Source organism: Pristis pectinata, chromosome 29 (genome assembly GCF_009764475.1).
Source record: "Pristis pectinata isolate sPriPec2 chromosome 29, sPriPec2.1.pri, whole genome shotgun sequence".
Lineage (NCBI taxonomy): Eukaryota > Metazoa > Chordata > Chondrichthyes > Rhinopristiformes > Pristidae > Pristis > Pristis pectinata.
Window position 1 is genome coordinate 4,539,696 of NC_067433.1, and position 24,822 is coordinate 4,564,517.

Sequence of the window (24,822 nt, forward strand, 5' to 3'; positions counted from 1 at the left end):
CAAGGAATGTCATTCCCGGCAGGATTCCCAGCCTCTGATCTGTTCTTGCAGCTACAGTATTCACGTGGCTGGTTCATTCGAGTTTCTGGTTGTTTGAATGTTCTTCATGGTCAAAGGAAGTATCAAAGGGGCATTCAGTTGAGGAAATGTGTTGAGGATGGGAGCAGTCCCTCTGACCCAGGCCAGCAGGGTTGTGCCTTCCTCCAGCTGAATCCTGAAGAGTTGAAGTTTGCTCATTAATAATACAGCTCGCTTTGTACAGACTCGGCTTCCTGGCTCTGCTGTCTTTGCAGACAGGAATAGATCAGTGACGTGCTGAAGGACACATGGACCCAGTCTGCAGTCTTCATCAACCCCACTTGAAGTGCCCTGAGGTCCATGTCTTGTGGTGGGAGCTCAGCACTGGCTTCCCATACAGAATAGCCCCAGCTTTTATTAAACTGGAAACAGTGCAGAAAAGCTTTACTAGGATGTCGCCGGGACTTGAGGGACTCAGTTATAGGGAGAGGTTTGGACAGGCTGGGACTTTATTCCTTGGAACATAGAAGACTAAGAGGTGATCTTATAGAGGTGTATAAAATCATGACGGGCATAGATAAGGTAAATCGCACAGTCTTTTCCCCATGATTGGGGAATCAAGAACTAGCGGGCATAGGTTTAAGGTGAGAGGGAAAAGATTTAGTAGGGACTTGAGGGGCAACTTTTTCACACAAAGGGCGGTATGTATGCGGAACGAGCTGCCAGAGGAAGTGCTTGAGGCAGGTACAATAACAACCTTTAAAAGACAGCTGGGCAGGTACATGGATTGGAAAGATTTAGAGGGTTATGGACCAAACGCTGGCAAGTGGGACTGGCTTGGATGGGGCATCTTGGTTGGCATGGACCAAGAATTATCCAGATGAAGGGTCTCGACCCGAAACATCGACTGTCCATTTCCCTCCATAGATGCTGCCTGACCCGCTGAGTTCCTCCAGCATTTTGTGTCTTACCCCAATTACCAATCACCAGTTAAGAGAGGGGCAGACACAGTCCACAGGATGAAAATCAAAAACACTGCAGATGCTAGAAATCTAAAACAAAAACAGAAAATGCTAGAAACACTCAGCAGGTCAGGCAGCGTCTGTGGGAACAAGAACAGTGTTGACTCTGTTTCTCTTCCCACAGATGCAGCCTGACCTGCTGAGTATTTCCAGCATTTTCTGTTTTTCTGTTACAGTTGGCAGGATGAGTTGGGTTGAGATTTATAGAGAGGCTGAAGGTTCTGCTATTTGCAAAACATTTGTTAGGGTCTTCTGAACTCTCGCTGACTCCCTCCCCTCCTGCAATCTGTCCAACACCCACACGCACTTTCACTTCACCTTCCTGCTCTGACACACCCCTCCCTCTGTCACTAGTGCTGGAGGTTCCAGACACACCATCCCACAGAGGCTCCCCGCCACATTATCGTTCACACGGGCTCCCACTGCCTGGTCCACTGGATGCATGTTTATTGGTCTCTTGTGGAACATCTGAACCCACGTAGAACAGGGATCGTGTTACTCTGTTATTCACAGCACAACTATTGATGAGCTAACAGAAGAGAGTCCTTTGTTGCAGGGTTGTTCTATTTACAGTAAAAGGTAGATTAAAAATAGCACGTCTGAATTGTAAGTGAAATTCGAGAGGACGAGAATGCATAGAGATGGAAATCATATCAAAAATCAATGAAACTGTGTGTTCTCTGATCATTTTAGCCTTTGGAGAGTGGAACTGATCTCAATGGCTACCTCAGCTGTGTAGTAGCTGGGATAGTGCCTGATATCCAGCCTCTTCTCTGCACCTAGGGTGGGGTTGGAGCCTCATAACTTGAGCAGAAAGAACGGGGATCGGTTGAACATTCCATTCCATAGAACCATAGAACCATAGAACAGTACAGCACAATACAGGCCCTTCGGCCCACAATGTTGTGCCGACCTTTAAACCTCACCTAAGACTATCTAACCCCTTCCTCCCACATATCCCCCGATTTTAAATTCCTCCATATGTTTATCTAACAATCTCTTGAATTTGACCAATGTACCTGCCTCCACCAGTGCCCCAGGCAGCGCAGTCCATGCCCTTCCAATAACTAAATGTCCATTGCTGATGACACAATAGGCAGGTTGGAAAGTAACCATGGAGAAGAACTGAGGTGTCAAGGGGATATAGATAGAGTGGGCAAAGATCGTCGGTAACAAGGTCATGATATTGTCTAAACATTGAGAGGTTGCAGAAACGTCAAAAGTTGAGTTGAAAATCAAAAGTCAAGTTTATTGTCAGATGCACAAGTCCATGTGTGCACAGGCGCAATGAAAAACTTACCTGCAGCAGCATCACAGGCACATAGTGTCATATTGGCAGCATTCACAAGGAAAACATAAATTAAACATAAATTATACAAGAAAGAACACAATTAGAACAAAAAAAAAACAAAGTCCTTTGTCAGAACTGACATGAAGAGGGGTCTTTGTGTCCTTGTGTATAATTCACAAAATAGGTATATGCAAGTAATTAGGAGAGCTAAAAATGTTATCGATTATTACTAGGGCAATGAAATACAGAAGTAGGGAAGAAAAAACAAACTGCTGGAGGAACTCAGTGGGTCAGGCAGCATCTGTGGAGGGAGATGGACAGTCAACATTTCAGGTTGAGACCCTTCATCTGGACAAAAGATAGAGGGGAGAGAGCCAGTATAAAGTGGGGAGGGCTGGAGCAAGAGCTGGCAGGCGATGGGTGGATCCAGGTGAGGAGGGGTGATGGGCAGATGGAGGAGGGAGGGAGTGGAGATAGTGACAGAGGCTGGGAGGTGAGAGGTGGAGGCGGTGAGGGCTGCTGATGGTGGAATCTGCTAGGAGGGGAAGGTGGAGCATGGAACCAGATAAGGGAGGTGGGGAGGGCGGATGGGAACAGCGGGGAGAGGGGACCAGGAGTGGCTGGGAAAGTGTCTGAAGGGGGCTGGGGAGGGTGTTGGAGGAACTGGGTAGATCAAGAGCAGGAAGTGAAGGGACAGAGAGGGAGCAGGTTACCTGAAATAGGAGAATTCAATGATGATGCCATTGGGTTGTAGACTTCCCAGGCAGAATATGAGGTGCTGTCCCTCAAGTTTGTGTTTAGCCTCACCCTGGCAAATTGGTAAACTAGTTTATTAACTTGGCTGTGTGGATTCAGAATTGGCTCACTCATAGAAGACAAAGGGTAGTTGTAGATGGAGCATATTCTGCCTGGAGATCGGTGACCAGTGGTGTTCTTCAGGGATCTGTTCTGGGACCCCTGCTCTTTGTGATTTTTATAAATGACTTGGATGACGATGTGGAATGTTGGGTTAGTAAGTTTGCAGATGACACAAAGGTTGGCGGTGTTGTGGATAGTGCAGAAGGTTGCTATAGATTACAACAGGATATTGATAGGATGCAGAGCTGGGCTGAGAAGTGGCAGATGTAGTTCAACCCAGAAAAGTGTGAAATGATTCACTTTGGAAGATTGAATTTGAAGGCAGAATACAAGGTTACTGGCAGGACTCTCAGCAGTGTGGAGGAACGGAGGGATCTTGGGGTCCATGTCCATAGATCCCTCAAGGTTGCCACATAGGTTGATAGGGTTGTTGAGAAGGTGTATGGTGTGTTGGCCTTCATTAGTCGGGGTATTGAGTTCAAGAGCCACAAGGTAATGTTGCAGCTTTATAAAACTCTGGTTAAACCACACTTGGAGAATTGTGTTCAGTTCTGGTTGCCTCATTATAGGAAGGATGTGGAAGTTTTAGAGAGGGTGCAGAGGAGATTTACCAGGATGCTGCCTGGATTGGAGAGCATGAGGATAGGTTGAGCGAGCTAGAGTTTTTCACTTTGAAGCAAAGGAGAATGAGAAGTGACTTGATAGAGGTGTACAAGATGATAAGAGGCATAGATCGAGTGGACAGTCAGAGACTTTTTCCCAGGGCAAAAATGGCTCACACAAGGGGGCATAATTTTAAGGTGATTGGAGGAAGGTATGGGGGGACGTCAGAGGCAAGTTTTTTACACAGAGAGTGGTGGGTGTGTGGAACGCACTGCCGGCGGAGGTTGTGGGGGCAGATACATTAGGGACATATAAGAGACTCTTAGATAGCTACAGGAATGATAGAAAAATGGAGGGCTATGTGGGAGGGAAGGGTTCGATAGATCTTAGAGCAGGATAAAATGTCAGCACAACATTGTGGGCCAAAGGGCCTGTACTGTGCTCTAATGTTCCATGTTCTATGTTCTGTTATTGTCACATGTACCAAGGTACAGTGAAAAGCTTTGTTTTGCATGCCATCCATACAGATCATTTCATCACATCAGTACATGGAGGTAGTGCAAGGGAAAACAATAACAGAATGCAGAATATAGTGTAGAGAAACAAAGGACGGCAGATGCTGGATTCTGGATGAAAAACACTGTGATGCTGGAGGAACTCAGCAGGCCAGGCAGCATCCGTGGAGTAAAGCAGGCGGTCAACGTTTCGGGTCAGGACCCTCCTTCAGGACTGAAGATAGGAAAAGGGGAAGCCCGATATATAGGAGGGAACAGCAGAGCAGTGATAGGTGGACAAAAGAGGGGAGGCGGGGTGGGCACAGGGTGGTGATAGGTAGATGCAGGTAAGAGACAGTGATAGGCAGCTGTGGGGGAGGAGGGGAGAGCAGATCCACCGGCGGAGGCGTCAAAGGTAAAGAGAGGAAAAAGGGTAGAAAAAAGAGAGAGAGGCTGGGAAAGGGAAGGAGAGAAGAGGCCTGTTTGGGGGATGCGGTTTTGGGGGGGTGCGGTTGAGGGGATTACAAAGTGGGAGTATTCAATGTTCATGCCGTTAGGCTGCAAGGTTCCAAGACAGAAAACGAGGTGCTGTTCCTCCAGTTTGCGCTTGGAATTCTCCCGGCAGTGGAGGAGGCCGAGGACTGACATATCTGTGATAGTGTGGGAGGGGGAGTTGAAGTGACCGGCAACGGGGAGATGCGGGTCGTGGTTACGGACGGAGCGCAGGTATTCTGCGAAACGGTCACCTAGTCTGCGTTTGGTCTCACCAATGTAGAGGAGGCCACACTTGGAGCACCGAATGCAGTAGATGATATTAAGGGATTGGTGAATGAAAGGACTGTTTGGGTCTCCGGATGGAGGTGATGGAGGTGTAGGGGCAGGTGTTGCACCTATGACCGGGGGCAGTTGAAAGTCCCCAGGGTGGGAGTGGGATGGGTGGGGGTGAGGAGTGGGATGGGTGGGGATGAGGAGTGAACTAGGGAGTTGTGGAAAGAGCGGTCCCTGCAAAAGGCAGAAAGGGGTGGGGAGGGGAAGATATGCTCGGTGGTGGGGTCCCGTTGGAGACGGCAGAAGTGGCGGAGAATGAGTGTTGGACATGTAGGCTGGTGGGATGAAATGTGAGGACAAGGGGCACCCTATCCCTGTTGGGTCTGGGAGGGGTGGGGGTGAGAGCAGAGGTGCAGGAAATGGCAGAGATGCGGGTGCGAGCTCTCTCGACCACATTCGGGAGGGAAGCCCTGGTTAGTAAAGAAGATGGACATCTCGGAAGTCCTGGAGTGGAAAGTCTCATCATGGGAGCAGATGGGGGGGAGGTGGAGAAATTGAGAAAAAAGGATATCATCCTTGCAGGGTGAGAGAAGCTCGATGTCCTGGAGAGATGTCCAACTCCTTCACTAACTGGCTTCCAGACCCAACAGGGACAGGGTCCTCTATTCCATTCCCAGGCAGTGTGTTGGGATGCTTCATGTTCACCTGAGGGAATGTATGGGCCTTCAGTTTAGCATTTTATACAAAGTATAACACGTGCAACCGATTGGACCCAGCAGTGCAGAATGCCTCCAATGCAGAGCTGCCATCCCTAGATTAATATCTCCAGTTTCCGCCGTGTGCCATAAATTCATAGATAGACACAGCACAGAACAGGCCCTGTGGCCCACCAAGTCCATGATGACCATCAAGCTCCCATCTTTACACTACTCCTACCCCAGCCCATTTTATTCTCCCCACATCCCCATCAACTTCCCCCAGATTCCACAACTCACCTTCACTCTAGAGCCAACTTACAGCGGCCATTTAACCCACCAACCCAGCTTTTCAATGCAGATGGAAACTGGAGCATCCGGGGGAAACCCGTGTGTGTTTTGAACACCCAGGGCGTTGAAGTTTCAAACTCCCCTGGCACAGAACGTGGAGTACAACAAGCCACCAATATATTGTCCCCATGGTCTTTCTTCCTGGTGTTCTTAGGCCTAGAAGGATCAAAGGATATGGGGAGGAAGCAAGAACAAGGGACTGAACTTGGACGATCAGCCATGATGATATAGAGTGACTGCTTGCTCGAAGGGCTGAATGGCCTAGTCCTGCTGCGATTCCAAGGTTGGTATTTGATGGTAGCAACAGCTCTGTGGTCAGAATTATTTGCAAACAGTGTCATAGGGATTGAGTCTTTTGAGAAGTTTGATGACAGCAGGGCAGTAGACCTTGTCTAAATGGACCTTGGTAAGGCATTTGACAAGGTTCCGCCTGGTAGGCTGGTCCAGAAGATTAAGTTGCATCGAATCTGAGGGGAGCCAGCTAATTGGATCCAAACTGGGCTTGGTGATAGGAGGCAGTGGTGAAAGGAGGCTTTTCTGATTGGGAGTCTGTGACCAGTGGTGTACTACAGGGATCCGTGCTGGGACCCTTGTTACTTGTGATCTCTATTATCGACTTGGATGTGAATGCAGGAGGTACGATTAATAAGTTTTCAGATGATACAAAAGTTGGTAGTGTTGTGAGCAGCGGGGAAAGTTGTCTAAAGCTGCAGCAGGACATTGACCAAGCGGAAAGTTGAGCAGAACATTGGAAGATGGAATTTAATTCTGACAACTGCGAGTCGATTGTTTCGGGAAATCAAATAGGGGTAGGACATGTGAAATGGTAGGGCATGAAGGTTGATGAGCAGAGGGACCTTGGGGTTCAAGTCCACAGTTCCCTGAAAGTGGCACCACAGGTAAATAGGGTGGTGAAGAAGGCATATGGCATGCTTGCCTTCACAGGCCAGGGCACAGAATATAAAAGTTGGGAGGTAATGTTATAACTTTACAAAACACCGGTTCGACTTCACTCGGAGTATTGTGGGCAGTTCTGGTCACCACACTATAGGAAGGATGTAATCTGTGCTGGAGAGAGTGCAGAGGAGGTTCTCCAGGATGTTGCCTGGATTGGAGGACTTTAGTTATGGGGAGAGATCGGAGAGGCTGGGCTTGTTTTCCCCGGAGCGAAGGAAGCTGAGGGGTCACCTGTCAGAGGTGTATAAAACTATAAAAGGTAAAGACAGGGGAGATAGTCAGAATTTTTTTCCCATGGTAGGGGTATCAAGAACAAGAGGGCATAGGTTTCAGTTGAGAGGAAGGGGAGTTTTTTACACAGAGAGGGGTTGATGTCTGGAACTCGGTGCCAAAGGAGGCAGTGGAATCAGATACAGTCACTACGTTTGAGAGACACTTAGACAGACACGTGAATAGGCAATGCGTGGAAGGTTATGGACCTAATGCGAGCAAATAGGATGTGTGTAGATGGGCAATAAGGTCAGCATGGATGTGATGGGCCCAAGGGCCTGTTTCTGTGCTGTATGACTCTATGACTCTCTTCATTGTGTTCATCCCATTGGAATTGGAATTGATTAATTATTGTCACATGTACCGTGGTACAGTGAAAAACTTGTCTTGCATCCGTTCATACAGATCAATTCATTATACAGTGCATTGAGGTAGTACAAGGGAAAACAATAACAGAGTGCAGAATAAAGTGTAACAGTTACAGAGAAAGTGCAAGTGCAGGGCGACAATAAGTTGCAAGGTCATAACAGGTAGATTGTGAGGTCAAGAGTCCATCTTATCGTACTGGGGAACTCTTCAATAGTTTTATAACAGTGGGATAGAAGCTGTCCTTGAGCCTGGTGGTACGTGTTTTCAGGCTTTTGCATCTTCTGCCCGAAGGGAGGTGGGAGAAGAGAGAATGTCCAGGGTGTGTGGGGTCTTTGATTATTCTGGCTGCTTTACCAAGGCAATGAGAAGTATAGACAGAGTCCATGGAGGGGAGGCTGGTTTCCGTGATGTGCTGGGCTGTGTCCATAACTCCCTGCAGAGTTTCTTGTGGTCTTGGGCAGAGCAGTTGCCATACCAAGCCATGATGCATCCAGATAGGATGCTTTCTATGGTGCATCAGTAAAAATTGGTAAGGGTTGATGGGGACATGCCAAATTTCTTTAGCCTCTGAGGAAGTAGAGGCGCTGGTGAGCTTTCTTGGCTGTGGCCTCTATGTGGTTGGACCAAGGCAGGCTGTTGGTGATGGGCACAGTGTATGAGCCACCCTCAAACAGTGGGCAGAGCACAAGATGCCACAGGCTCTGTCTCTTGCTGCTGTGTCAGATGCTGTAGCCCAGTCCCATTTCACCGTCACCTCTGCACCAGACTGCTCAGGTCCAAAGGCTGGTTAGCACCTTCTGGGGGTTCAGTTACCCCTCTGCCCTGCAGGAAGTCGCTCCACTCCCCGCACTGACCCCACTGCCAATCCCCATCATGAGGAAGCTTCTGCCTGACTTCAGAGTTGTCCTGCAGGGATCCAAGTGCCTAGCATCCCCTTTTTCCCATTTCCCAACAGCACGTCCAAATCTAATGCAATGCAACCTATCTTCGCCCAACCCTTTAACCTGTTGTATCATTCTGTGAACACGATCTGCACTAAATCGGCTCCAATGAGTTGCAGTTCTGTGGCTAACACAGCAGCCTTGGCGTGTGAGCCAACTGCTCCGGCAAGTACACAGCATGTCGTTTACGCCTCACAACAAGCCACGTAGTGAGTCCTGATCTCACAAGGTCAAGCCAAGCCAGGAATTAGATTACCAGCACCTACGCAGCAGGAGCAGGAAGGCAGGCAAGCAGGAAGGAGAAGAAAATGCTTAAGATGCCTCGTCAGCACTTTTAAAGAGAAAATGCAGGTTAATGTATCAGAGGGATGAGCCTTCACCCTCGGGAAGACTCTGCTCCTGAAGCGTGAATTGGACTTTTACCTCCTAATGGCAAGCTAAATTACTTTATACTTCCAGCTATTTAAGTTCAGGTTAAGTGGAGCTTTGCAGTAAACAGGCATTGGGATTAATGGAAATTTGAGAGACAACTTTGTAAGTTCAGTAATAGGTACCATGATCTTTTGTTTTTCAAAAAATGGAGCAAATTCAGAAGCAAACATTTGCATCGTCTGTTTGTCATAGGGAAAGATTTTGAGGCTATTTTATGGACAGTAGCGAATGATAACTTAGAACCATACAGTCTGAAAGGAGGTCACGTAAATATCTGCACCAACATTTTGTAAAGGCTTTCAAATTAACCCCAATAACTTATTTTCTGTTCTAAGTCTGGTTCACAGCAACTCGCTGAGTAAATTATTTATTTATCATGCTGCCATTTGCCAAGTAACGAAATTCTGTGTCTTTTACTGATCCTTCTGCATTGGAAATAGTTTCTTATTCCTCTGTCAAAACTCTCCACAATTCTGAATGTCTCCATCAAATCTTACCTTCAGTGTTATTAGGTAACAACCTCTGCTTCTCTGGTTTCTCCATCTAACCACAGTCTTCCATCCTCACCACAATCTTGATAAGTCTCTGCATTCTTTGGAAGGTCTGACAGTACGCTGACAGTATCACAGAATCATTCAGCATGAGAACAGACCCTTCAGCCCACTGAGCCCGTGCTAGCCATTAGCCACTTACACTGATCCCACTTTTATTGTACCCCATATTCCCACACACATTAGGGACACTTTATAATGGCTAATTAACCTACCAACCCGCAAGTCCTTGGGATGTGGGAGGAAACCAGAGCACCCGGAGGAAACCCACACAGTCTCAGGGAGAACGTGCAAACTCCACACAGACGGTGCTGGAGGTTAGGATTGAACCCGGATCTCTGGAGCTGTGAGGCAGCAGCTATGCCATTGTGTTACTTTTAAGGTTCTTACATCGATTAAGTCCTTGAGACAACCATCTTCTGACTCAGAAGTAAGGATGCTGGCAAAAGAGGGGAGAGGGCTCTCAGAATGCAGAGAGGAGTATATAGTGAATGAATAGTAGGGCACACACATAGAGACAGTGGCACTCACAAAGAAACTCCCATCGAGTGACATAGTCCCCAACCAGTGACAGGGCATCCCTGGTAGATGCCAGTGTTGTAACTATATTAGAGCTGCTTGGCTGGGCTGCAGGTCTTCAGCAGTCATCCAGGGTGCTGTCTGGTCCCACAGCCCAGTGCTGTCAGACATTTCTTGGTATCATGTGGATTGAACTGAATTGGCTGACTAGTTGGGATCTCAGGAGGAATCAAAGTTGGTTGAAGTTGTTTGCCAGTGCTTCAGCCTTGTCTTTGGGACTCACATGCTGGGCCCCACAAGTCAAGTCAAGTCAAGTCGAGTTTATTGTCATGTGCGCAAGTACGGTGAGGTACAGATACAATGAAAAACTTGCAGCAGCACCACAGGCACCTAGGTACAGACAACACACAGAGTATAAATTGTACATAAATTATACAAGACAGTGAAGAAAAAAGACTTCAAAGCTAACATCAGTGCAAAAAAGCAACACAAGTCCACAGTAGTGCAAGAGGTGGTCCGTAGTGTTCCGTTGCTGAGGGAGGGTTAGGGTTGTGCAGGTTGGTTCAAGAACCTGATGGTTGTAGTTCAATCATTGAGGGTGGGGATAATCTAAAGGCTTTCTGTTCTCATGAGCTGTTTAACTGTTTGACTAGCTGTGGCAGGACTGCAGAGCTTTGATCCCATCCATTGGCTGCGGGATTGCTTAACTCTGTCTTTTTCAGGCAAATTCAATTCTAACCAGAAAGGAATAGGAAAATACTTTGATAGTGTAGAGAAATGCTGATAGGGTAATTGGCTGCGTAGTGTGATAGATGATGGCAGACTTGGTGGGGGGGGGGTGGTGGAGGGAGTAGGTGGCAGGAAAATAAGTGGGAGAATGGAATTAATGGGGTTGCTCTGAGAGCTGCCACCCTATGATGCCACCCTATGATGCCATCCTATGATGCCACCCTATGATGGCAGCTCTCAGAGCAACCCCATTAATTCCATTCTCATGAGTCGATGGGCCAAATGGCCTCCTATGTCATATGGAATATAGAATTTTCTGAGCTTATGATGGATCCCCACATGCTGCGATAACCAGAAAGTAATTAAAGTGGTCCAGATTTTAAGTCTACAACCTGGTGAAGGAGAGAGATCGAACCCAGACGTACATTCACCATTCAATCTGATCGTTACACTTCCTTCTTCTGAGCTCGAGCTTGTGCTTATGCCAAGCGAAATTAAATTTCAATTCATCCTTATACCTCTTTGAATCATAAATATTCTCCGTAGGATCTTCCCTTCCTTGCGTCATCTTTGATTCTGTTTTTTTCCAAATAGCAGCATACGGAATCGTGAAAACCCACAACAAGGAAGAAGCCCTTCAGCCTATACACCTGTTCTATCTCTCTGGAGGGGAAGACGTGCTTGGTCCCATATTTTCCATATTTTCCCATAACCCTGTAAACTCCTCAACTCACTTCTGTCCAACTTGTATTTCCAATTATTTGTGGAACTCCATCCAGTGCTTCTTCGGGAGAATGTTCCACATCTCATTTTTTCTCCCAGTGGAAAAGACCGCAGTACATCTCTGCTTGCAATGAATTTGTGCAAAGACTTTAAACCAATGACCTCTGACTGTTGACCACAGACATTTTCTCTGTTCTATCAAAACCTCTCTTCATGTAGAAATCTTCTGTTACCTTTCCTTACCTTTCCATGTTCTGAAGAGCAGTCCTTTATCTTCCGACCTCGTCTGTGAAGATCAGTGAAGAAGGTTGTTAAAGAATACAGCGGGATAAAGATCAGTTCCAGAAACGGGCAGAGAAATGGCAGCTGGAGCTTAATCCGGGCAAGTGCGAGGTGTTACAGTATGGGAGATCAAATGTAAAGGGACGGTACACAGTTACTGACAGGACTGTTAACAGCATTGATGTACGGAGGGATCTTGGGGTCCAAGACCATATTTTTCTGAAAGTAGTAGCACAAGTACGTGGTGTAGCGGGTAGCGTAACGCTATTACAGTGTAAGCGATCCGGGGTCAATTCCAGCCACTGTCTGTAAGGAGTTTGTACGTTCTCCCCGTGTCTGTGTGGGTTTCCTCCGGGTGCTCCGGTTTCCTCCCACGTTTCAAAGACGTACGGGTTAGGAAGTTGTGGGCGTGCTATGTTGGCGCCGAAAGCGTGGTGACACTTGCGGGCTGCCCCCAGAACACTCTACGCAAAAGATGTATTTCACTGTGTGTTTTGATGTACATGTGACTATTGTGTGCAGTTTTGGTCGCCCCATTACGAAGGATTTGGAGAGGGTGCAGAAGAGGTTCACCAGGATGTTGCCTGGATTAGTGGGTATGAGCAATAAGGAGAGGTTGGACAAAGTTGTATTGTTCTCTCTGGAGCATTGGAGGCTGAAGGGAGACATGATGGAAGTTTATAAAATTATGAGAGGCGTCACAAGATCACAAGGCAAAGGAGCAGAAGTAGGCCATTCAGCCCATCAAGTCTGGTCCATGAGCTAAACTAAAACTATTCCTATCTAGCCCCAATTTCCAGCCTTATCCCCATATCCTTTGATACCTTGACTAATTAGATACCCACCAATCTCCTCCTTAAACACCCCCAATGATCGGGCCTCCACAGCTGTATGTGGCAAAGAATTCCATAAATCCACGACCCTCTGACTAAAGAAATTTCTCCTCATTTCTGATTTGAACCGGTACCCTCTAATTCTAAGACTGTGCCCTCTAGTCCTGGACTCACCCACCAAGGGAAACAGCTTAGCCACATCTACTCTGTCCAAGGGTAGACAGTCAGAATCTTTTTCCCAGCTTTAAGGTGAGAGGGGGAAAGATTAAAGGGGATGTGGACGGCAAATTTTTTAAGAAGAGAGTGGTGGGTGCCTGGAGTGGGCTGTCAGGGGAAGTGACAGAAGCAGATACGATAGTGCTGTTTAAAAGGCACTTTGGCAGGGAATGGAGGGGTAGGGATCATGTGCAGACAGATGGGATTAGTCTAACTTGGCATCATGATCAGCACAGACATGATGGGCCAAAGGGCCTGTTCCTGTGTTTTACTGTTCTATGTTCTCTGTTCCTCATCCCTGGTGACACCTTCCCCTTCCAAGGCCATTATATCTTTCCTGAAATATGCACAAAAATCCCACTGGGGCCTAACCAATGAACTACAGTGTTTGCCTCTGACCCCTTTGCCTCTACATCCGAAGCCTCTGTTCGTAAACACGTCAAACTCAATCTTTTCAACTCAGCTCATCCACTTGTTCTGCCACCTCTAAGCATTTGTGTACATGAATATCAAGCTCTCTGTTTGTCCCCACTTCCCAACATCCTGCCACTTGCAGTAAAACTCAAATAATCCAGGACTTTGGTGGCGCTAGGCTGGCAGATTTTCCAGACTATTGGATGTTTTTCCTACTTATAACCCAATTCACTTTTACTTCCCTTTTTGCAACATTACACAGTCACATAATAAAAGTGCCAGTGAAGCCGGTGTGTTTAAAGGGAGCAGGAAATGTACAAACAACTCCAGATCCTGGCTGCTGTCACAAACCTACACACATTCCTGACTCCTGGTATTCTGGACGCCAACCCCTACTCTGACCACACACCCACCCACACACTGGACCCCGGCTCACATTCCGGACTAATGAGTGAGCCAGAGACCAACAGGGTTTCTGAACAATCAGATGTCAGATTATCGGAGTTTTACTTTATATTTTACTGTCTCTTTACTTAATCTTCCCGAGGTCCGTTACTTCACACATCTCCACCAAACTCCATGAGTGGTGCTTTTAGTAATTTCACCACCTTGTCAATGACACCCTGAAATCCACAACTCATCTCTCATTCCCACCCACTGTTTACCCAGGTTCTGAATCATGTACTAACTTTAGACTCCTGCCCCTCGTATTGGGACCTAAGTCATTTAAGAATTGAGCAGTGGTGGACTGGAATGTGGAGTTCAGTGGTAAGGAAAGTGGTGAAGGATAGAACACCCTGCAAAGAATAATAGAGTCAGCATGGATTTATGAAAGGAAAATCATTTTTGACTGACCTAATGGAGCTTATTGAGGATGTGATTAGTAGCAAAGATAAGGGGGGCACCAGTGAGTCTGTCTGGATTTTCAGAAGGTCTTATTAAGGTCTCACACAGGAGACTGGTCAGCAAGGTTCAAGCAGATGGAATTAGAGAGATGTACTGGAAGACTGAGAATTCATTATTGGACAAAAAGCAATTCAAGTCGAGTTCATTGTCATGTGCACACGTACGGTGAGGTACAGGTACAATGAAACACTTGCAGCAGCATACATGGATTCAGACAACACACAGAACATAAATTATATATAAACTGTACAAGATGGGGAAGAAAAAAACTGCGCAAAACAAGACATTAGTCCAACAAACACAATCAGAGACAAGTCCACGGCAGTGCATGAGGTGGTCCGTAGTGTTCTGTTGCTGAGGGAGGGTCAGGGTTGTGCAGGTTGGTTCGAGAACCTGATGGTTGTAGGGAAGTCGCTGTTCCTGAACCTGGTGGTGTGGGACTTCAGGCTTCTGTACCTCCTGCCCGATGGGAGCAGTGAGAAGAGGGCATGACCCGGATGGTGGGGATCCTTGATGACAGGTGCCACCTTCTTGAGGCAGCGCCTCCTGTAGATGCCGTCAGTGGTGGGGAGGGCTGTGCCCGTGATGGACGGGGCTGTGTCCACTACTCTCTGCGGCAAGGAGCGGGGTTAACTGGATCCATGTCAGCCCGTCAGTTTGTGAGTGGTGGGTTTGGCAGGGGTTCGTGCTTGTGCTGCTATTGCTTTCCACAATCTCCATCAGTGCCCGAGAGGATGAAATGTCATGTTTCCGCATTCACTGACAGCACTCCACGGGGTGGGATGATGAGTCTGGACGAAGGTGTAAAGGGGCTTCAAGGGGACATGGAAAAGATGGAATACAATGTGGAAAATGTGAGGTATTGATATTGGTTTAATATCGCCACATGTACTGAGATACAGCGAGAAGTTTACGTCTTGTGTGCCATCCAGACAGATTGTGCAATACAGAAGTACATCAAGGTAGTAAAAGGAAAAACAGAATGCAGGACAGAACAGAAAGGCAAAGTATTTGATGAATAGTGAGAGATTGGGTAGACTTGATATTCAGAGGGACTTTTTGTACTTGTACATGTTGTTAAATACTCAACTGCAAGTGATTAAGTGAGCAAGTGGTATTTTGGCCTTTAATATTAGAGGATTTGAGTACAGAAGTAAAGATGTCTAACTGCAACTCTCTCGGGCCTTGGTGAGACCACACCTGGAGTATCGTGTACAGCTTTGGTCTCCTTACTTGAGAAAGGATACATGTGCTATTGAGGGAGTGTAGTGAAGACTCACTAAACTGCTTCCTGAAATGGCAACTGTACCGTATGAGTTTGAGTAGATATGGACTGTATTCTGCCATGTTTCAAAGAATGAAGGTCTCATCACAATTTATAAAACTCTTAAAGGGCTTGACAGGCAGGATGCAGGGAGGATGTTTTCCGATGAGGAGTCTAGGAACGGGGGGCACAGTTTCAGAGTAAGGCGTAGGCCATTTAGGACAGAGATGAGAATCTTTGAAGCAATAATCTGTTGGAGCAACTTAGTGGGTCGAGCAGCATCTGTGGGGGTAAAGGAACTGTCGACGTTTCGTGTCGAATCCTTGCATCAGGACTGCTCAGGAATCAGTTGAATCTTTGGTATTCTCTACCACAGGGGTCGTGGAGGTTCAGTGATTGTGTTCATTCAAAACAGAGATCGACAGATTTCTTGCCCAACCTCTCCTTAACCCCTAGCTCATACCTCCTGCCTGGATTAGAGGGCATGAGCTTTAAGAAGAGGTTGGACAAGAAGCAGTGGAGGCTGAGGGGAGACCTGATAGAAGTTTACAAAATTATGAGAGGCACAGACAGAGTGGACAGCCAGTTTCTCCCAGGGTACAAATGTCCTGCTGCAGGGTTTCAACCCAAAACATCGACAATTCCTTTCCTCCCACAGATGCTGCTCGACCCGCTGAGTTCCTCCAGCAGATTGCTGCGTTGGAAATGTAAATTACTGGAGGACATGCATTTGAGGTGAGAGGGGGAAAGTTTAAAGGAGATGTGCAGGGCAAGGTTTTTACACAGAGCGTGGTGGGTGCCTGGAATGTGCTGCCAGGGGTGGTGGTGGAGGCAGATACGGTAGAGACGTTTAAGAGGCTCTTAGGTAGGCACATGAATGTGCAGAGAATGGAGGGATATGCAGGCAGAAGAGATTTAGTTTAATTGGTATTGGTATTGGTATTGGTTTATTATTGTCACTTGTACCGAGGTACAGTGAAAAACTTGTCTTGCATACCAATCGTACAGGTCAATTCATTACACAGTGCAGTTACATTGGGTTAGTACAGAGTGCATTGAGGTAGTAAAGGTAAAAACAATAACAGTACAGAGTAAAGTGTCACAGCTACAGAGAAAGTGCAGTGCAATAAGGTGCAAGGTCACAACAAGGTAGATTGTGAGGTCATGGTCCATCTCATCGTATAAGGGAACCATTCAATAGTCTTATCACAGCGGGGTAGAAGCTGTCCTTAAGTCTGGTGGTACGTGCCCTCAGGCTCCTGTATCTTCTACCCGGTGGAAGAGAATGACCCGGGTGGGTGGGGTCTTTGATTGGGCTTTGTGTCTGTGTTCTAAGAGAATCAAGGGTAATGGAGATAGTACAGGGATGTGGTGCTGAGGTAGAGGATCAGCCATGACCTCGATGAATGGCAAGGAAGGCTTGAAGGGGCCAAGTGGCCTCTTCCTCCTCCGGTTTCTTACGTTCTTAATTAATATGTAACATAAAATTGAATCGGATCTTCTTACATTTTCATTTCTCATTTTAAGTGATGGGCTTTGTTAACAATTCTTGGGATAAAGGTTGGAAATCTGATCCATCTATAGATCTCTTCCCCGCTGCTATCAGTTTTCTGAACCGATCACCTCTTTCACACCCCCTTCCCAATGATGCTGCCAAGTTCTCGGTCTTAACTCTCCCTCTCTCGGTTATTGTTATTGTCACTTTAGCATTTCTTTTAGCAGTACTTCAGATTGCACCACAGCCTTTGCACCTTTCCATTATTGCTGCGTTTTCCGCTGTACCTATTGTGTTTATTATTACCCTGTACACTGTTTACTCTGTGAGCTTCACGTGAGCAAGGAATTTCATTGCACCCTGGTGTGTGTGACAATAAACTAATCTGAATCTGAATCTGTAACTAGATCACCCTCAATGATTCAGAAACAACTTCTTCCCCTCTGCCATTAGATTCCTGTACAGCCCACAAACCCATGAACACTACCTCGTTATTCCTTTCCTTTGCACTATTTATTTATTTTTGTAATTTAAAGGAATTTTTATGTCTTGCACTGTACTGCTGCCACAAAACAACACATTTCACATCATCTAAATCAGTGATAATAAATCTGATTCTGATAACTCTGGAGATGCTTATGTAATTTCAGTTAGACTATTGAACAGTCCTCTAGTACGATACAATTGACTTTTGACCTCATAATCTACCTCGTTATGGCCTTGCACCTTATTTTCTGCCTGCACTGCACTTTCTCTGTAACCATAACACCATATTCTGCATTCTGTTTTCCCTTGTACTACCTCAATACCTTGTTGTAATGAAATGATCTGTATGGATGGCATGCAATACAAAGTTTCTCACTCTATCTCAGTACTTGTGACGATAATAAACCAATTTACCAAACTCTTGGTCTTTCTCACCCAATCGACTGCCACCTTTCTATTGCTTGTGACAATACCTACACGACTGACTTCTCAGCAGAGAGAACAACATTGCTTCATGGGGCAGTGAGACTGTATGAGAGACCTGCAGCAGTGACAGGTTGCACCAGACTCAATTCTAGTATCTCTTTGCAGATAACAGTGACATTGATGATGAGCTATCGACACTGCGCCATCAGCCTGAGGGTCTTGATGAACTACAAGCAAGGACCAAGTTCTCCAAGAAAGAAATCCAGTCTCTGTACAGGGGCTTCAAAAATGTACGTAAGATCTGACTGCATTATCTGTGTGAAGGACCTAATTGTGCTGTCCCTATATGAAAGATCTTCCTTCATTCCACATATATAAAATCAGTGTTGGTCCTTTGTAAGATCTATCTCAGTAATATCTGCCTTTCCCTTGATAAGATCTGGAGATTGCAGCTGCTGGAACCTGCAGCAACAAACAATCTGCTGGGGGAACTCAAGTGGGTCGAGCAGCGTCTGTGGGGGAAAGAACTTGTCAACATTTCCATATCAGCTCCTGATGCAGGGTTTCGACCTAAAGTGTCAACAGTTCCTTTCCCCCTCCCCACAGATGCTGCTCAACCTGCTGAGTTTCTCCAGCAGATTGTCTGCTGCTCCTTTATAAGGTCTAATGTGTGCCCTACGTGTAAGACCTGACCTAACCCTGCTTATGAAAGCCCTGACTACATTATCTGTCCACGTGACCAGCTTATGTTGTACCTTTATAAGATCTGTCTTCCCCATATTTGTATTTGAAAGATCTGACAGCTTCTTTCCATGCAAAATTCAAGTCTTCTCTTCACTTGCAAAACCTGTCTGGTTTGTCAAGATGCCAGGTCTCGGGTTTGCTTCATTACTCTGCATTGCCCCATTGTATTTAAATCTCCCTGAGCTGTTAGCAAATTACTTCAGTGTTCTCAGTGTCTTCCACTCTAAGTTCCTTCTCAGCAGACTTCCAGAGGGAATTCCCAAAGTCAACCACTGTGGTCACAGTAGACCCTCCCTCGGTAAAGCTGTTGCAGAAACAGACTGGCAGGGGCCTGTAATTACAGTGTGGCTCACACACAGGCAGTTTCCATTATAAATATGGATGGAGGAAGTTAAAATGGAAATATTAAAGTGCCCGAGTCAATCACATTAAAATGAATACTGAGCTATGTTTGCAGTTTTGGTTCAGTCAGGTCCTATTATCTAATCTATTTCCATTGAAGATCTCACTTAGTCTTGTTTGTATAAGTTATCTCCATCTGTCTTTCTCTCCCTCTTACACACACACACACAGACACACACACATCTACACAAACACACGCAGACACTAGACACACACACTCCTACACACACACACACACAAGCACTAGACACACACACACATCTACACACACAGACACTACACACACAGACACTACACACAAACACACACACACAAACACACACACACATACACACACACACACACACACACTAGGCACACAAAGACACACATACACACAGACACACACACAGACACTAGACGTACACAGACACACACATATCTACACAAACACCCACAGACAAGACACACACAGACACTAGACACACACAGACACGCACACACAAGCACACATACAGACACTAGACACACACACAGACAAGCACACACAAGCAAACACTCTGTCTCTAAATGTACACCAACAGAAGTAATGCTTGAATACAATAAAATGCTCTAAAATGTACAGATCATTCAGCCAACTGCAATACGATAGTGGCATAAAAATAGGGATGGTGTGGTTCATTACTGAAGGTGACTGGCATATTATGAAACTCACATGCAAAGTAAATTTCCTGGCCTTGCTTTTTGGGGAAGTTGGGAGAATTCCTGTGGTACAGAATTGTTTCCAGCACCAAAGGGGCCATTCGGCCCATTGACTCTGTGTCACATCCTGCTGGACCGGTCCCAGCAGCCCCACTCCCCTGCTCTCTCCCTGTAACGTAGCATGTTACTCTCTCTGAAATGTCCATCCAATTTCATTCTGACAGCCCTGATTAATTCCGTTCCCATCACTTCAGCAGATCCAAACTACTCTCTCCATAAGCGACACACAAAATGTCGGAGGAACTCAGCGGGTCGGGCAGCATCTGTGGAGGGAAATGAACAGTCGACGTTTCGAGTCGAAAACCTGTATCAGGACAGGTTTTGACCCCAAATGTCGACTGTTCACTTCCCTCCATGGATACTGCCTGACCTACTGAGTTCCTCCGACAGTTTGTGTGTCGCTCCAGATTTCGAGTGTCTGCAGGCTCTCTTGTGTCTCTGTTGCACTCGCCACATAAGGAGGTCCCTCCTGTATGTTTCGGTCAAAACTTCGCCTCTCTGGTCCTTGAACCATCTGCTGAAGGAACTCTCCATTCACCCACTCTAAACCAGTCAAGATCTCGTCCACCTCTCTCAAATCTTCTCTCAATCTCAAGGGGACAGTTTCTCCAGCTTAGCCCTCTGTCCGTTGGAGCATAGCCAGGGTGACACAGGTAAAACCCTAGCCACTGCCCTCAAACTGGATTGTTACAGCCTCTCTCCAGTTGCAGGCTGACAGCTTAGCAACAGCATAAGGGAGCTGACTGTTGACTCCCTGCCTTTGAAGGAGGATGGATTTCTCTGCCCTGGAATAACTCTATTGATTTGTTACCCAGTTGAACACTTCTGCTGCTGTACGAGGTGCCTTGTTATTGAAATTTGATGCCGTTCTCTGCCTGTGTAAGAGGGGAATAAGTTACGAACAGCAGTCTCAGCCACTCGTCCTCATTGCACCTTAATTCTGCTTTTGCTTTCTGTTCTTCTGCAGCTTCCTGCTTGGGAAAATGTTAAATGTATTGTGACCAGATTATTGTTAGATCGCTGCTTGTTTTGAGGAGAATTTGAAATGCCAAACACTGTAAATCAAGAATTATGTTTCAATGGATCTTTCACACCTCAGCGTGTCCCAAGGCCAATGAAATGCTTTTGAAGGGCTGTAGCCCAGAGAAGCAGCCAAGCTGTACACAGCAGGATCCCACAAACAGCAATGTGATAATGGTCAGCTTATCTGTCTTTGTGATGCTAGGGGTAACTACTCCGTCACTTTGAGGCACGAAACTCTTGATCTGTTATGGGTTCAAGTCCAACTCCTGAGGCATGACTGCAGAAATCCAGAGTGGCACTCTGTAGCTGCCCTGTTTACAGTGCTGTCCTTTAGATTCAGTTGTTACACTGACCTGCCCTCTTAGTTGGAAGTTAAAGACATCAGGGCAATATTTCAATAGCAGGAAGTTATACCGGTGTAACCAGCTCCAAATTCCTGGGTGTTAACATCTCAGATGACCTGTCCGGGGCCCAGCACATCGATGTAGTCATGAAGAAGGTGTGCCGGCATCTCTACTTTCTTAGAAGTTGAAGGAGGTTTGGCATCTCACCAAGTTCTCCAGCAAACTTCTACAGATGCACTGTAGAATGCATCCTGACTGGTTGCATCGTGGCCTGGTATGACAATTCCAATGCACAGGAACATAAGAGGCTGCAGAGAGTAAGATAAGATATTTATTTATTAGTCACATGCGCATCGAAACACACAGTGAAATACATCTTTTTGTGTTGCTAAGAACGTGCTGGGGGCAGCCCGCAAGTGTCGCTACTCTTCCGGCACCAACATAGCATGTCCACAGCTCCTAACCTGTACGTCTTTGGAATGTGGGGGGAAACCGGAGCACCCGGAGGAAACCCACGCAGACACGGGGAGAACGTACAAACTCCTTACAGACAGCAGCGGGAATTGAACCCAGGTCGCTGGCGCTGTAATAGCATTACGCTAACAGCCTGGTCCGTCACAGGCACGGCCCTTCCCACCACTGACAGCATCTACAGGAGGCGCTGCCTCAAGAAGGCAGCATCTATCATCAAGGATCCCCACCAGATGGGCCATGCCTTCTTCTCGCAGCTACCATCAGGCAGAAGCCTGAAGTTCCACATCACCAGGTTCAAGAACAGTTACTTTACTACAACCATAAGGTTCTTGAACCGACCTGCACAACCCTAACCCTACCTCAGCAATGGAATACTACGGACCACCTCTTGTACTGCCGTGGACTGGTCTCTGATTGTGTCTTTTTTTTGCATTGAGGTCCTGTTTCTGCACAGTTTTTTTTCTCTCTTCATTGTCCTGTACAATTCATGTATAATTTATATTCTGTGTGTTGTCTTTACCCACGTGGCTGTGTTGCCGCTGCAAGCAAGTTTTGCATTGTACCTGTACCTCAAGTACTTGTGCACATGACAATAAACTTGACTTGTAATGAATTTGACTTGGCATCCAGAAGGGATATTGCAGATCTTGAAAGCATTGTGACGAGCAGTGGCAGATGCAGTTTTCAAAACACAAAAACACAAGAAACTCGGTGCAGGAGTAGGCGACTCGGCCCCTCAAACCTGCCCCACCATTCGATAAGATCACGGCTGATCTGCCCCCGAGCCTCAACTCCACCTCTGTGCCTGTTCCCCGCAGAATTCAGTTCCCTGATCTTCCAAAAATTTGCCGGCTCCTTTTAAATTGCAAGAGTCCAAGCAGGAAGAGGTCAAGGTTAGGATATGTTAAACCCCTTCTCCATTTGCCCCCAAGTCTGGCTGCCACTATGTGATTGCCGGCAGAAACGGCAGTGAGGAGGGCACATCATTACAGATACCATTCAGTGTGTGGCATTGAAGGTCTAAGTACTTTAACGTTCCGAGCTTTGATCCAGGTTTGTGCTGTGAGTTTCACCCAGTTTTCTTCAAGGTGCAATGGTCTCCCTCTGGAAGACCTTCTCATCTATGAAAAGGAGGAAGGTGAGAGTGTGGATTGGAGTTTAATTATCAGGAACTGTGCTCCTCCTCCAACCTCCAATTCTGCATTGCAAAGTGAGTTTGCATTAAAAGGAGAACTCAGCTCTTAAAACAGCTCTAAAATTCACTCGCATGCAAGTTTGAAGTTTCTGCATTATTTAAAACAATTAAACACTTCTGTAAAGATTTTATGGGCAATAGTTCTTATGGTAAAGAGGCTAAAAATAAAATTCATTAAGCTGGCTTTGGGAAGGGATCTTTGAAAGATGTTTCTGGCACAGTTGTTAACTATGGTTTAATAGCCCACCCTGATGATGCAGGTATAGCCTCCTGCTCTACAGATACCTTTTACCTCCAACTAAAGGGGCAACTCAGTTAAGGGCAGTGCTCGAGTGTCACTCAGGAGTTCTGTGCTTATGCCTTTGGAGTTGGACTTGAACCCGCAATAGATGAAGTGCGTCATCCTCAAAGCAACAGAGTATTCATCCCTCATTTAACATCACAAAATATAGATAAGCTTAACAGACGTCATTAAACTGGAAAGAGTGCTGAGAAGATTTACAAGGATGTTGCCAGGACTCGAGGGCCTGAGTTATAGGGAGAGGTTGGGCAGGCTAGGACTTTATTCCTTGGAATGTACGAGACTGAGGGGTGACCTTATAGAGGTGTATAAAATCACGAGGAATATAGATAGGGTGAACCAAAAACTAGAGAGCGTGTGTTTAAGGTGAGAGAGGAAAGATTTAAAAGGGACCTGACGGGCAAATTCTTCACGCAGAGGCTGGTGAGCAAATGGAACAAGCTGCTAGAGAAATGGTTGAGGCAGGTACATTAACAACATTTAAAAGACATTTGGATAAGTACGTGGATGGGAAAGGTTTAGAACAATGGGCCAAATGCGGGCAAATGGGACTAGCTTAGCACCATGGTTGGCATGGACAAGTTGGGCCGAAGGGCCTGTTTCCATGTTGTATTACTCTGTGACTCTAAGCTGGCCATGGCCACATTGCTGTTTGTGAGATCTTGCTGTGTACAATTTGGCTGCTTGTTTCTCTTGGATGCAGCATTTCATTGGCTTTGGAACTTGCTGAGATTGTGAAAGGTCCGTAGAAACATAAGTCTTTCTCATTCTCTTCACACTGATCTTCCTCCTCTTAACTCCTCGAAGAGGATTGCATCCTCTGCCTTCTGTTTCTTCCCACACCCCCGGCCTTTACCTCATCCTACTGTTTCACTTAGAAATTTTGAGAGAACAGTTTGTGATACCTGATATTATATTGAAGGATAAACTGTAACAATGCACGTTTATGTTTACAGGAATGCCCCAGTGGGATGGTGGATGAGGAAACTTTTAAAGCAATTTATTCCCAGTTTTTCCCACAGGGAGGTAAGAGATTTAACTAATTCCTGGACATATAATATGAAGGATTGTGACTTCATAGCAGCAGGATGTCTCAAAGTGCTTCACAACTGTTTAGAAGGGTGATTGGTCACTGTTGTAACGTCAGCAATAGATGGATTGTGAATGGAATTGATTACTCTAAGCTATTCATGAGGAACAGGGGCATGGACAACAAAAAACACAGATACCACTAAGGCCACACAGGAGATTCTGCAGATGCTGGAATCTGGAGCAACACACACACAATGCTGGAGGAACTCAGCAGGTCAGGCAGCATCTATGGAGGGAAATGAACAGTCGACGTTTCGGGTCGCTACCCTTCAGATAAGATCTTTATTAGTCACATGTACATCAAAACACATGGTGAAATACATCTTTTTTGCGTAGAGTGTTCTGGGGGCAGCCCGCAAGTGTCACCACGCTTCTGGCGCCCAGGACTATTGACCTTTCGTCAGGATTCAGGACTCCCTCCTGATGGAGGGTCTCGACCCGAAATGTCGACTGTTTATTTCCCTCCATAGATGCCGCCTGACCTGCTGAGTACCTCCAGCACTTTGTGTGTGTTACCACAAAGGCCACTTGCATTGGCTGTGGTCAATGCCTCCATGGATATAACAACATCTATGACAGTTCCAATTTGTTCA

At 46.3% G+C, this 24,822-nt stretch overlaps 1 protein-coding gene across 2 annotated transcripts in view; it reads left to right on the top strand.

The window, feature by feature from the left end:
• LOC127584243 (calsenilin-like) overlaps positions 1-24,822 on the top strand; it is an 88,987-nt gene that overhangs the window by 51,021 nt on the left and 13,144 nt on the right. For both annotated transcript variants that reach the window (XM_052040879.1, XM_052040880.1), the window contains 2 exons: positions 18,079-18,203; positions 24,094-24,163. In XM_052040879.1, the coding sequence (XP_051896839.1) occupies positions 18,079-18,203; positions 24,094-24,163 (195 nt within the window). The remainder of the gene's footprint in view (positions 1-18,078; positions 18,204-24,093; positions 24,164-24,822) is intronic.